Source organism: Abrus precatorius, unplaced genomic scaffold, assembly GCF_003935025.1.
Source record: "Abrus precatorius isolate BTA unplaced genomic scaffold, Abrus_2018 Scaffold4, whole genome shotgun sequence".
Classification (NCBI taxonomy): domain Eukaryota; kingdom Viridiplantae; phylum Streptophyta; class Magnoliopsida; order Fabales; family Fabaceae; genus Abrus; species Abrus precatorius.
In genome coordinates, this window is record NW_020874384.1 from 12,388,511 (window position 1) to 12,402,022 (window position 13,512).

The 13,512-nt window shown below is 28.0% G+C and overlaps 1 protein-coding gene across 2 annotated transcripts in view; it reads left to right on the plus strand.

The window, feature by feature from the left end:
• The first annotated feature begins 7,107 nt into the window (after positions 1-7,107).
• LOC113864914 (guanine nucleotide exchange factor SPIKE 1) overlaps positions 7,108-13,512 on the plus strand; it is a 31,461-nt gene continuing 25,056 nt past the window's right edge. Inside the window, exons 1-9 of one of the 2 annotated variants that reach the window (XM_027499147.1) lie at positions 7,108-7,386; positions 7,458-7,620; positions 8,198-8,325; positions 8,477-8,580; positions 8,693-8,748; positions 8,913-9,010; positions 9,130-9,267; positions 11,944-12,255; positions 12,716-12,991. In XM_027499147.1, the coding sequence (XP_027354948.1) occupies positions 7,327-7,386; positions 7,458-7,620; positions 8,198-8,325; positions 8,477-8,580; positions 8,693-8,748; positions 8,913-9,010; positions 9,130-9,267; positions 11,944-12,255; positions 12,716-12,991 (1,335 nt within the window). In that variant the 5' untranslated portion in view covers positions 7,108-7,326. The remainder of the gene's footprint in view (positions 7,387-7,457; positions 7,621-8,197; positions 8,326-8,476; positions 8,581-8,692; positions 8,749-8,912; positions 9,011-9,129; positions 9,268-11,943; positions 12,256-12,715; positions 12,992-13,512) is intronic. The other variant, XM_027499148.1, reaches the window with a different exon arrangement.

The window sequence follows — 13,512 nt, forward strand, 5'->3', positions numbered from 1 at the left end:
TTGTTAGTTCATTGTGACATTAACATTATGTGACCGCACTATCATATATTACCCACCTACACCATAAAGGTACAGATAACCCACTTCATAAAAACGAGTTGTGTGAAAGCTATGTAATAATGAGAGGTCACTCATTTCACTGCTTAATCTCCCTCTCATTTACGGAAATGTATTACCATGTATTTGTGTATTATATATAAAATTACGTAATCACGAGGGCGACTTCAAGGTTAACCGTTAATCCTAAAATTTAATGGTTAAATTTTATTATTTTACTCTCATATAAAAAAATCTCTTATTATTTATATAAAATATTTTTTTATATTAGTATAAGTTTAAAAAAAATACTTAATTTAAATTTTTTATTAAAATTAAATATAATAAATTGTAATTTATTATTTTATTAATTATAAGATAGAAGTTAAATAAAAAATTAATATTAAATTTAAAAAATTTAAATTTATATTAATGTGAAAAAAAAATTATTCTGTATATTCATATATTACTTTTAAACAATTTTAATAAGTCAAGATTAGGCTTAATTGCCGTTGAAGATGTACTTGAATGTTCGAAAGGAAACAATTGTCCAAATGACACAAGTTCTGTAGTTGGGGTTTGTATCCGTACACATCAATGTTTGTATTGTACTGTGTACTGGGGTCGCATACTTTCCCCCCTTGTAAGGATTGCTTTCCACTGGGAAACCAATCAAATCTATTGTCAAATCACATCATATCTAACATAATTTTCACCCAATTTACTTATTTTAGATTTTGTTTAAAGTTTAATAAAATAAAATTTAATAAAATTAATTTAAAACTATTACATCAGATTGAAATGCATTTGAGTTATATATTTTTATTCTCTCTCCCCTTTGGGCCATGGAGGGCATAATTAACTCCATATAATATATTACTGTGTCAGAATTTAGTAATGTTATCTAATTTATTAAAAGTGTGATGATATTATATTAATTTCACTCTGATATATTAATATTATAAATTTTTATTTATTATCATTGAATCATATATTATCATATAATTAAATAATATTATTTCTAAAATATTTGCTTAAATTTATATATTTATTGATAAAAGAAAAAATAATTTAAATATACTTAATAGTGTAAAGTCTTTTATATTATCTTTTAATCATAAAATATCACATATAAATTTTTTTATATTTTTATAATAATTAATTTAAAGGTCATGTTAAATGATTTTTAATTAATAATGTAAAGTTCTTTATACAGAATTAAACTTAAAAAAGAGGTTATGGAAACATGCAATTTAATGCTTTGTTTTGCAAAATTACCAATATTTTTGTATTTATTTTATAATAAAAGAGATCGATAAAATTTGATATAATTAATAGATACTTAAATTTTTTTATGTTGATCATATATATATATATATATATAATATATATATATAAATTTATTAAAAGAGATTAACAAAAAGTTTGCCTTCAATTAAAAATATCTTGGTATGCGCAGAACAAAAAATGAAAAGGGTCGGTGATTGTGTACTGCATTTTCATAAGTGTTTATGTTGTCATCAATTTAATTATGTTGATATACCACGTCAGATAAAATAGAATGTTTGTCGTTTTGAATATTTAGTAAATTGTAGGTCGCAAATCATCACCTCGCTGTGGTTGTTATTTATTGTTTTCGTTTTTTATTAAATAAAATAAAATAATTATTTTAAGCAATAAATGCATCTAAATTTAAAAATAAGAATGATTCGTTAGTAAACTATGGTCAATATGGATAGTTAGAGTGTTAATTATATTATTGAAAAAAAATATTAATTTATAAAATTATATTTGTTATAGAAATAATTTTATTTTCCAGAATAATGCTCCGAATAAAGAAAACTTTATTATCTAAAATTAGTTGTTCTTCTATTTTGTTGCAAAATATCTCATTATTCTATTTTAGATTTTAGGAGAATTCAAAGTCAAGTGAAATGTCAGTCTCTTTTAGACAAACAACTAAAGCTTAATATTAATGGAGTTGTTTCTCAATATGAGATTTGCTAACCGTAATAACTTGATTCGAGATAACTTTGAAACTTTCATAGTTAGTTTTTATCAATTCTTAAACTTTTGCTCCCCAACAGCAGCTGAACTATAAGAAATCTATTAGGGTCTCAATTTGGCTATTTTTAGAAATGTTCATTTTATTTGGACAGAGTGTGACTCAAGAGGTTTCCTTAGTTACTAATGCTTAACATTATAGTCATCCTTTATTCTCTGTCGACAAAATTAGGGACTTACTCAAATGTATTAAGTTTGTTAGATTTAATTATATTATTAGAGAGGTCAATTATTGTACTAATTATTTGGCTAAAATAGACCTAATCTTGGGATCCAATCTTCCCTTTTTTGATAAGGCCCCTCCTCTTTAGTTCCTTTTCTTAGATTAGATGTTGTTGTAATTGTGTGGCCTAGTATGTGTTTAGGTTTTGTTTTGTCGGGCTTGAAGCTTCGTTTATCAGCTATATATATATATATGGGCTTGATCTTATTACAATGATGTAAGTCTAAAAATTCTTATACCTAATATGAACCTTTCATTTAACTTAAATCTAACGGGTTATAATTTATTACTTCAATAGCCATTAGATTTAAGTTAAATGAAAGACTCATATTGGGTCTAAGAGTTTTTAGACTTACACTGGTGTAAGAAGATCCTTCTCCTATATATATATATATATATATATATAATATAATTGCTGCTATGGTATAAGCCTTTTTAAGTTAAATGATAAATTATAACATGTTAGATTTAAATTAAATGAAAGACTTAGATTGAATGTAAGAGTTTTTAAACTTATAACGGTATAAAAAAATCTTGTTCCATATATATATATATATATATATATTTGATGTTATAAAATTTATTCATGTGAATAAAGATTTATTCAAAATTTAATTTTTAATGTTAATGAGAATATTTAGAAAGCTCAATAGAGTTAGTTTTGGTGAAAATTAGCTAAAAACAACTTTTAAATTTACTAACATTTTTTACAATATTTGAACTTAATTCATAGTCATATTTTAAGAATTGGAAATGACTTATAATCTAAATATTAAAATTTTTTGTATTACTTTAATGCCATATAAGTTATAACTTTGTGATAAAAATTGTTTTATATTTTCATATGTATGTTACTTAATATGATTTTTGTTAACCTCAACTTTTATGACTGAGGATAAGTAACTAATAATAATAAAATTTTATTATAAAGATAAATATTTAGTATATTTTTATAACTTCAATATAATAATTGTGTATTTTTTTCATAAAATTTTTTTATTTGTATATGCTTAAACTCAACTCTAAAAATTAAGATTAACAAAACTCAATTAATATATAGATTTGACTAAAAATAACTATCAAATAACTGCTGGACACAATAATACATGTGTAATTTTATAGTTAAATTAAGAATTTTTTTAAATTAGAATTTCATAGATTAAGTGTCATTTTTTACATATTTACCCTTACTTTGTGTGATTCAAGCTGTATTTAAATTATAAATTTTTTGTTTGTTTATTTTTTAAACTATAATAATTATTTTTACATGAGATTCATTTCTTTCTAAATACACCATAACATAATAAATACTTCTTAATATTTTTTCTAATTTTTTTTTATAAAATTTAATTTTTATAGAGTGAAAATTTGAATTTATCCAAAATTTATTATAATGTAAAAAAAATTATTATTCAATTATGTATTGTTATGTCAGTTAAATTTATGAATTTTTATAATAATTTATTTAAATTTCATATTTATCGTATATTCTAATCAATAAATAGAGTAAATTTTTTACACAAATTAAAATTAAACACAAAAACTTACACTATCTTTGAATATATAATATATTATTGTGTCAGAATTTAATAATGTTATCAAAATTATTAAAGAGTGTAATAATATTATATGAAATAAAATAGTGTTTATTTGGCTATAGAAGCTTAATAATATAAAAAAAGTTTTTACGCTCATTGACATTTATGACAATATTTATATTAAATTTATAACATGTTTTAGAGGATCGCAACATAAATTATAAATTTTATAATGAAAATTATTTTATTTTATTTATAAATATATTAATTAAGATAAAAAAAGTGACTAAAATTTGACAAATTACTATTAGATACGTAGTAACATATGTATATATTTTTATAGTTAAATTAAGAATTTCTTCAGGTTAAAATTTTAAAGATTGATCATCATTTTTTATAAATTAATCTTTGAAATTAATATGAGCCATAATAATTATTTTCACACATGATCTATTTCTTTCCAAATATACCATAAATTAATAAATTATTATATTATTTGTATTTAATTTAATATGGCATGATTTATTAATAATAAGAAGGTTTGGTCGTGTTTTTATAATAAACTGTATCACGGTAGCAATGCATCTTTATTATTTTGTTTCTAACAGCAATACATCCCTTTTAATGCAAGGCAAAGGGATACCATAAAAAAACTTATCCGTGCTTCATTCATTTTTTAGCTGTACGTTTACTTCAAATCGTTCGTAGCTACGTAGGTTATAGGCCAAAAAAGTAAAATAAAATAAATAAATAAAAAGCATTAAAAAGACAAGAGACCACCACTCATCCACCATAATTGCTTTTCTTAGAAGCTAAAAAAAGCTGCTAAAACGAGCTGAAAGGCAATATAAAATAATTGAAAATTAACCAAATATTTTGCCATCCGACTATGTTTGGAATTGCTGCTGTCACTGCTTATACAAAGAGAGAGAGATAATTGATATTTAAAGCTATTGGTTAACATCTACTGTTAGTTTTTGAATAAATACTTGTCATTTTATTGTTGTTCATTAATAAATGCTTGATAGTTCAGTCTTGTTGTTGATAATCAAGAAAATAAAATATCTAAACGATTTTCCTTTTTCTTTTCCCTGAAACCTCAATTAATAATAAAAATATTTTAGTATTTGTTAAAAAATAATTTTATTATTATTTCAAGTGGAAAAAAATTGTGCTCCTTAAAATAAATTGTCTTATGCATACAAAATGGGTGTTAGAGAAACTCTGTCTTCTAAATAAATTTACTTGACTCGACTTTGATTAGTCAAAAATTTAATAAATGAGTTTGGAAATAAAAAACCATGAAGAATTTTTTTATGAAAAATTATTTTTATGTTATTATATTTGAAAGAAAAAACTATTACTTATTAACTGTGAAGAAATGTAACTGATTTGTTACAACATTTGGACACTTAAAAGTTATATTCACTAAATAAGTTATTATATGTTCTCTTTTTTCAGAAATACATGTATCCTTTGTATAAATTAATTTTATTTGATTTAAATATAATTATTTCAAAAGGTAATTTTTTTTCTAAATATTTAACACACTGCATGCATTAAGACTTGTTGATCTACGTACATGCTAATATTTTTAAAATATTATTTAATAAAAAATTTAATAAAAAATATTTGATCTATGTAATAAAAATTATTTAACAAAAATGTAATCAAAATCATTTCAAATAACATCTTACCTGTTTTATTAAATATAAATATATTGTTGTTATTAAATAAATTTTACTGTAATATTATAATATTATATACTTTTTTTATTATTTTAAAGACTTGTGCTTATTGACTTAAATAAGGGCTCAAATCTATTAAATTATTTTCAATGTAACGAGCTATTTGAAATATCTTATAAACAATTTACAAAAATGATTTATAATTTTTATAGATTAAATTAAATTATTTGATATAACCTATCAAAATAACTTCAACAAATTTTATGTTCAAAATTTATGTCATAAATCCTTATGTAAGTATTAAAGATTTAAATATAAGCTATTTATTTAATAATTTTTAAAAAATATTTGCTTATGTCTTAAATTTAAATATTATAAATAATTTATAAAAATCATTAAATTATATTTCAACAAGTATAATGAAGCTTAAGGTACTAATAGCTCTCACACTGTAGAAGAATTACTTAATTTTTTTATGATAATTTTTCTATTAAACAAATCCAACAATTCATAGGAATCTCCGTAACGTACAGATACTCAAAAAATGAGCATCTAGTTGAAACCATGGTAGGTTAGGTTTGAATTCTCAACATAATATAACTTGTTACTTATTTTATGACTAACTTTACCTTAAACTCTTTGTAACATTTATGATGTGTTTTTATATATCTCAAGTCTCAACTATTCCTCTGATTAGTTAAAAATTAGAGTCATTTGAGAAAGTCACATGCTCCTTTTTTGAATTCGATTAGTAATAAATTATGAGTATCAAGTTTTTATCTAAGAAGGAAGAAAAAACGTAATACTTTATTTGTTTTTTAAACTATTGCAAATATAAATTTTATCCATAATTACTAAATAGTTTATTATTGTACAAGATTTATAATATACTCTGTTATCAAAAATTATATTTAAATATATGGTATACTATGACACAGTTAAATGTTAAAAAATAAACTAAAAAATTACTATAAAAATAAAATGCTTGAAAATTAATGTTTTTTTTTAAAGAATCGAAGTTTTTCTGCATGTTTCAATTATTAATTTTTGTTAATATTTTAATTTAAATATATTTAAAAAATAGTAATAATTATACATTTTTAAGAAAACAAAATTCATAATTTATATTTTAAATGAATTTTAACTAATATAAATAATATGTTTTAAAAAATATATTAAAAATAATATTTTTAGTATATTGTTAGTGTAATTTTTTTACACTGGTAATAAATTAAAATATATTATAAATATAATTTTTATATTAATTATTAAAAAAAAAGCTATTTTTACTGAGATGATATAGTGTAAATATTTTACTTTTTTTAATATATTTAAATTAAAATTTAAAATATACCTTAAAAACATATGACATATTGTTAGTACTTATTTTGAAAATGTGTTTTTTTTTTTAAAAAGGAAAACAGAATAAAAAAAGAAGTTGGAAAATAATAACAGAAAGAGACATTGGGTCCGACCCCTCTCTGCTGTGTGTACATATGAACCCTCTTTGGCGTTTTCTCTCGTTGGACTTCTTTTGACTTCTCTCTCTCTCACACACAAACACCCCTCTTCCTTCTTCTCTTCTTTCCTCTGCACTTCAGTTACCTACCTCTTCTGCTCTTCTTCTTCTTCTCTCTCTCTACCCTATCCTTCCAATGCACTTTCTTCTTATTCCAGATCCAGAAAATGCTCCACATTGCGCGCTCTCTCTCTAGCGTTTGACGCCGAAACGACGTCGTATTCTTCCGTTTCTCCCTCGAAAAACCCTAGATCTGCGATGCTGCATCTCCGGCAGCGCCGGGATTCCACTCCGGCCACCACCAGGTGGCGCAACACGGTACGTAGCCACTAACTGAGCCCTCGTTCGAAACGGTGCCTTTTGAAGTGACGCTTGTTTTGGTTTTGCAGTTCGAGGAGAATCTGGAGCAGTGGCCTCACCTCAACGAACTGGTTCATTGCTACACCACTGATTGGGTTAAAGATGAGAACAAGTACGGACACTACGACAGCATCGGAACGCCGTCGTTTCATAATCAGATATACGAAGGCCCTGACACTGACATTGAGACCGGTATTTCTCTCTTTTTTATTTTTTTCATTGTTTTTATAATTTTTGTCTTTTCCTCATCATATAAGCTTCTGCAATTTTCTGTTTTTATATTTTTAAATGGTGAAATGAGGTTTAAGTGTACTGGGATAATACAACTAATAGCATGTGACCCTGACATTGAGCCGTTGTTTCTCTCTTTTTTCAAATTTTCATTTTTCATTTTTTTTACCAATTTTGGTTTTTTCCTCATTGTGTTAGCTTCTGCATTCTGCATTTTTCTGTTTTTATATTTTTTAAATGGTGAAACGAGGTTTAAAGTGAATGTGCTTGTTTAGGGTAATACTACTAGTAGCATGTGGTAACGCTGACAATGAGACTGGTGTTTCTCTCTCTCTTTTCTATTGTTTACGTCTTTTTTCCCCCTAAATTTTCTGCTGCTTCTTATTCTTCAACATACCAGCTTCTGTATTCTGCAATGTTCGGCATTCTGCATCATAACACTATTAATAGCATGTAGATGTTGGGTTGTGTTTCGTAGTGATTAGTGATTGTAGCAAAGTTTCTTGTTTTGGTAAATGCAAAATATTGGTACATGCAGAAATGCGGCTTGCCAGTGCAAGGCGAACGAAGGGTGAAGATATTAGTGAAGATGACATTCCTAGTACCTCTGGAAGACAGTTTACTGAAGGTGCTGAAGGTGACCCGCTGCATTCAGATGTTCCAAAGGTTGATGGGGTTTAGTTTCGTTCCTTGTTTTAATTCTATTGGGGATTTGGTGCTTGTTTACATTTCAAGTTTGTTGAAACAATATTGATAATGATTTTGATTTTATGTTTATATATATATATATATATATATATATATATTTGATATGCAGCATATTGGTCAATCTCCCCTTCCTGCTTACGAGCCTGCATTTGATTGGGAAAATGAGAGGTCGTTGATATTTGGACAAAGGATTCCAGAAACTCCTATATCGCAGTATGAAATTCCTGTGATGTTTCTGATTATAGTATCTTTTGATCTGGCTTTCTTCTTTATTTATTGGCACAACTGAGTTTTCTTTGTCATTCCTTTTCTGTTGGCATCTCAGTGGAATGAAGATCTCTGTAAAAGTTCAGTCTTTACAGTTTCAAGCAGGATTAGTTGGTGAGTGTTATGCGGTTGACATTGGCAGGAATGGATAATGTGGACACATTGCTTCCTCTGATTGTGCTGCTGTCAATGCAATGCCATTTACCTTTTAGTGTTCTTGCCAAAAGTGGGCTGAAGTATCTTACTTAGAGCTCTGTTTTTGTTCTCATGCTTTGTAGAGCCCTTTTACGGTACAATTTGCTTATACAATAAGGAGAGAAGAGAAAAATTATCAGAAGATTTCTACTTTCATGTCTTACCAACTGAAATGCAGGATGTAAGTTATTCACTACTAGTTTTAACAAGATTTCTGGAATATGATTTTTCTTTTCAAAATATATGAAATGAATGGATGATTTCAAAATGACAATGACTTTTTTTAAAATAATTTTCCAGGGCAAAATTACATATGAACCTCGTGCAGTCTTTTACTTAGATGCGCCATCTGCTTCAGTTTGTTTGTTAATCCAATTGGAGAAGCATGCTACTGAGGAAGGCGGGGTTACTCCTTCTGTTTATTCACGTAAAGATCCAGTATGTATTGACATTTTTCTATGTTATGGTTGTTTTCTGTGTGTATTAGCTAGAAATTGAGTCACTGTTTCATTTTTACATGTGTGTATGATATATAGGAGCATCTTTTGGAGCATAAAATTGGAGTCTCATCTACTTGTTATAAATGTGAAAATTCTAACATTCATAATGTGCAAAAGGATGGGCACTCTCAAAAAGCAACTCATAGTTTCTCTCTTTAAAAGAGGATCTTGACTTAAATAACTTAGGCTTTAAGCTAAACGTAGTCTGTACTTAGGATATTGGGTCATCAAGAGACAATTTTGAAGGGAAGAAAAAAATTAAAACCTAAATCTGTTGAATGACTTCTCACATTTCTCTAGTGCAACACTTCACATATGGCAAAGATTTGGTGAGACTAGTAGTATCCATGCCTTGCTTTGCCATGTTTTAGCCAATTTTGGGAAGCCTAATTAGCAAGGGAGCATTGATAAGAATGTTTGCATCCAATGAAGAGAAATCCAGCCAATTAGCAAGGACAAATAATGTGAAGTCTGTTGAAAATGTGATTATGGATCAGGGGTTTTGGAAAATTGTTGGAATTTGTTTGAGGAGTGCTTATTCTCTAGTCAATATGCTTCATTTATCAATCCAAATGAGAAGTCAACCATGGGGTTTATTTATTTCAAAATGGATAGGGCTAAAAAGAAGCACGTTTGTCTTTAATGGGGTGATAATCTTGTTGAGTTTAAATTGAAATTGAAAAAGAATAATCATTCTATCATCATGCACTCATTCCAACACCATCATTATCATTTTTTGTCAAACAAATGTTTAAAGCATCAAAACACATCAGATATTGAGGATGAGGGTTCTACCCTTTTTAATCTTATCCCAAGCATCCCCAAAATTTGATGTTATCCCCCCTCTCCTACCTATGTTTCCAAGTTTCCAAGGTTGGTGATGCAGTGACCAAATCCTAGTTAGCAACTTGAGTTCCTAAGCATCCAAATACATTAACCTAACCAAATACAATATTTAAATCACCCAAAGGATGGATCTGTAGAGCCAAGAAAATTAAACCACCATGAGAACTCCATGCATATGTCAAAGCCAAGAGAGAAGAAAGAAAATTTTGATTTTGACTAGCCTCTAGTAGATGAACCAAAAATTTCAAAATAATGTCAACTAAATCAAAATTTTTCCTAGGATTTCTAGTGGGAAGTGAAGGAGAAAATTTGGAGAATGTAGAGGGAGGCAGAGGCTGGCTGGGCGGGGGGGGGGTACTGGTTGGGTTTTTATAGAAGTCCTAAAGTTGATCCTCTGGCTTAGATTTGATCTGATCATTAATTTCTAAATTTATGGTATATAAAATTCTAAAAGAACCTAATTAATTTAAATAAATTTCAAGGGATAATTTTGGGGGGGATATATCCATGGGCAGTTTGGGAATTTTTTGGTAATACACAGGCATATTTGTCATTTCACCCAATAAAAAGTGATTATTTTACTCTAAACTAACTATTATGCATAACTTCGTTTTTTTTTTTCTTTGCAATTTTACTCTTAAAATAGTATAGGGGCATTTTGGTCATTTTATGTATACTAGTGCTGAAAATTCATAAAAAAATTATCTTAAAATCATTTACAATAAATTCATAAATCATTTACAATCATTTGGGTGAAATTATTGTCCTCAAATACTATCTAAATAATTTCTAAATATTAAAATAGAGTTATAACATTTACAGTTCATTAAAATAGTAAGAAAAAGAGGGTGTTACAGATGGAATGAGTTTCTCATGGTGCTCTGTGATTGTGATTACTACTACCTCCAAAATCATAGAATTGGATGATCTGTTAAGTAAGACCATGCTTTTTTGACTACATGCTTGAGGATCAGCACTTTATATAGGATAAATTTAGGGTGAGGAACAGAGTGTACAGTGAGAGCAAGAGTATAATTTCTCTCGGTTGAAAGGTGCAATGAATCCATAAGCTGAAATAAAAACACAAAAAAATCAAATAACTTAGACACTTCAACTAGGTTGTTGATGAGGAAAATTATTAAGCCTTTTTGTTCACTTGTTTTTTCTTTATTCTTTTTTTGGCTTGGGCGTTTCTAATAATGGTATTTGAATTATGTAAAAAGAGATGAATTTGTATTGAACACTTAGGGTATTACTATTTGGGAAACCCTGGTCTCTCGCCACTCTCTAAGAGTAGAAATAGAATCCTTTCTGAAAGGACTGGATAGCTTACACTCTCAACCTCTACTCTTATTTATAATTAACATGCCATAATTCATCTAATTATTGTAGCGCAAGTAACCAACTAACTAACACTCTAACAGTTACTAACAAATGATAACAGATATCTAATATACTAATAGACACCTAACTGGTGAAGGAAAGGTGTTTTTTTCCCCATTTTTTAGTTTTGGAGCGGTGCTTACTGGATATTAGTTGCAAGTTTTGAAATTATTAATTGGAAAAGGTGAAGCTTGGTGTAAATATGCATTTTGCAGCTTGGACAATAACTTTCTTCTAGAAATAAATTTTTTCTGTGAATGCTTTCATGCTGGCTGTTGGTACTTCTTTATTTTAGTATATAATTTGCAGGTTGATTTGTATTGTGCATGAAATGATACATTGTAGATTTATTATTTGCGATTTAACATTCAATTCACTTGGACAGGTGCACTTGACTGAGAGAGAGAGGCAGAAATTGCAGGTGTGGTCTCAAGTCATGCCTTACAAAGAGTCCTTTGCATGGGCTGTCGTATCATTATTTGATAGCAGTGTTGGTGCAGCCTCGGTAGGACCTGCTTCCCCAAGTAGCCCTCTTGCTCCAAGTGTATCTGGTTCAAGTTCTCATGAAGGTGTTTTTGAGACTAGTGCAAAAATCTCTTTAGATGGAAAGCTGAGTTACTCAAATGGAAACTCTGTTGTGGTTGAGGTGTCAAACTTAAATAAAGTCAAAGAAAGCTATACTGAGGAATCACTTCAGGTGTGTGCATCAGGTTTTCAGACTTTGCTTTTATTCTTAATGGCTAAATTGAAGGCATAAAATTACAATAATTCAGTATGCATTAAATATTTTTATTTATTTACTGGTTTTTAGCTCTAATACAGGCTTTATTATTCTGTTCTCCCATCTACCTAATGTTGAATTGTGATTGCAAAATTCTCTGTGATCATTTGTTTATTTTATTCAGTATGAAATTAAACCTTGTTTTTAATCGGTCCTAATTTTTGGGGTTCAAAAGCTTAACAGGAAATCTGCTCTTGGTCTATATATTTAATGGCTGCTAAGCGGTTGCACTTCTTATATTTTTATGTCCTAGTTCTTACTATCTGAGCATTTTTCTTTTCTTTAGAAGACAAATTCATTTGCTTGCTATGACTTAAAGGTTAGTGTTTGGCACTGATGTGTTCCTTGTGGCTGGTATTTCTTAAACAATATCTAGGATCCCAAACGTAAAGTGCACAAACCTGTCAAAGGTGTTATGAGACTGGAAATTGAGAAGCACCAAATTTCCCAAGCTGATTTGGAGAATGTGTCAGAAAGTGGTAGTACAACGAATGATTCTGTTGACCCAGGGGATCGTGTTGCAGACTCATTGGCTGGAAAGTATCCAAGTAATGGTTGTGATGATCCTCAGGGTAGTACACTCAGGGTTGTATCTCCAGTTTTGGGAAATGGAGCAAATCAACATGGAAATTCAGATTTTAATGCTGATGATGTAAGTATTGTCTTTTGACAGAGTTGACCTCCTATAGATAACTGTTGAGGTTAACTTTTTTTCCAGTAGAAATTACTGTTTTATGGGATTCATAGTAACAATTTTTTCCCTAAAGGTGCAATTTGTATGACTGAGTTCTTGATTGAAATGTTCTTTAATGTCCTTACAAGGAAGATAGAGGTAACTGTGGATATTTAGTATGATCCAGAGTACAGCTTTACAGTGTACCCAGGAGTTGTGTTTTATCATTATTGGATTGATTAATAGGATGAAGTTACTAGCTGTTATAAGTAACTCTTTTCCATTGTTATGCTGAAATGCATAGAAAACGTGGGATGCATATACTAAAATTATGAAAAATTGGACATATTAGATGCTACTAGAGTTTCGTTATTGTTAAATGGTTTATTTCTAATTAATGGTGAGAGAAAAGGGAACCTATGTTCAAATTCAATCTTGAACCACTTCAATGTGGATCTAATTTTCAACACTTGGTGATTCTTAATTGATCACTTCTCATG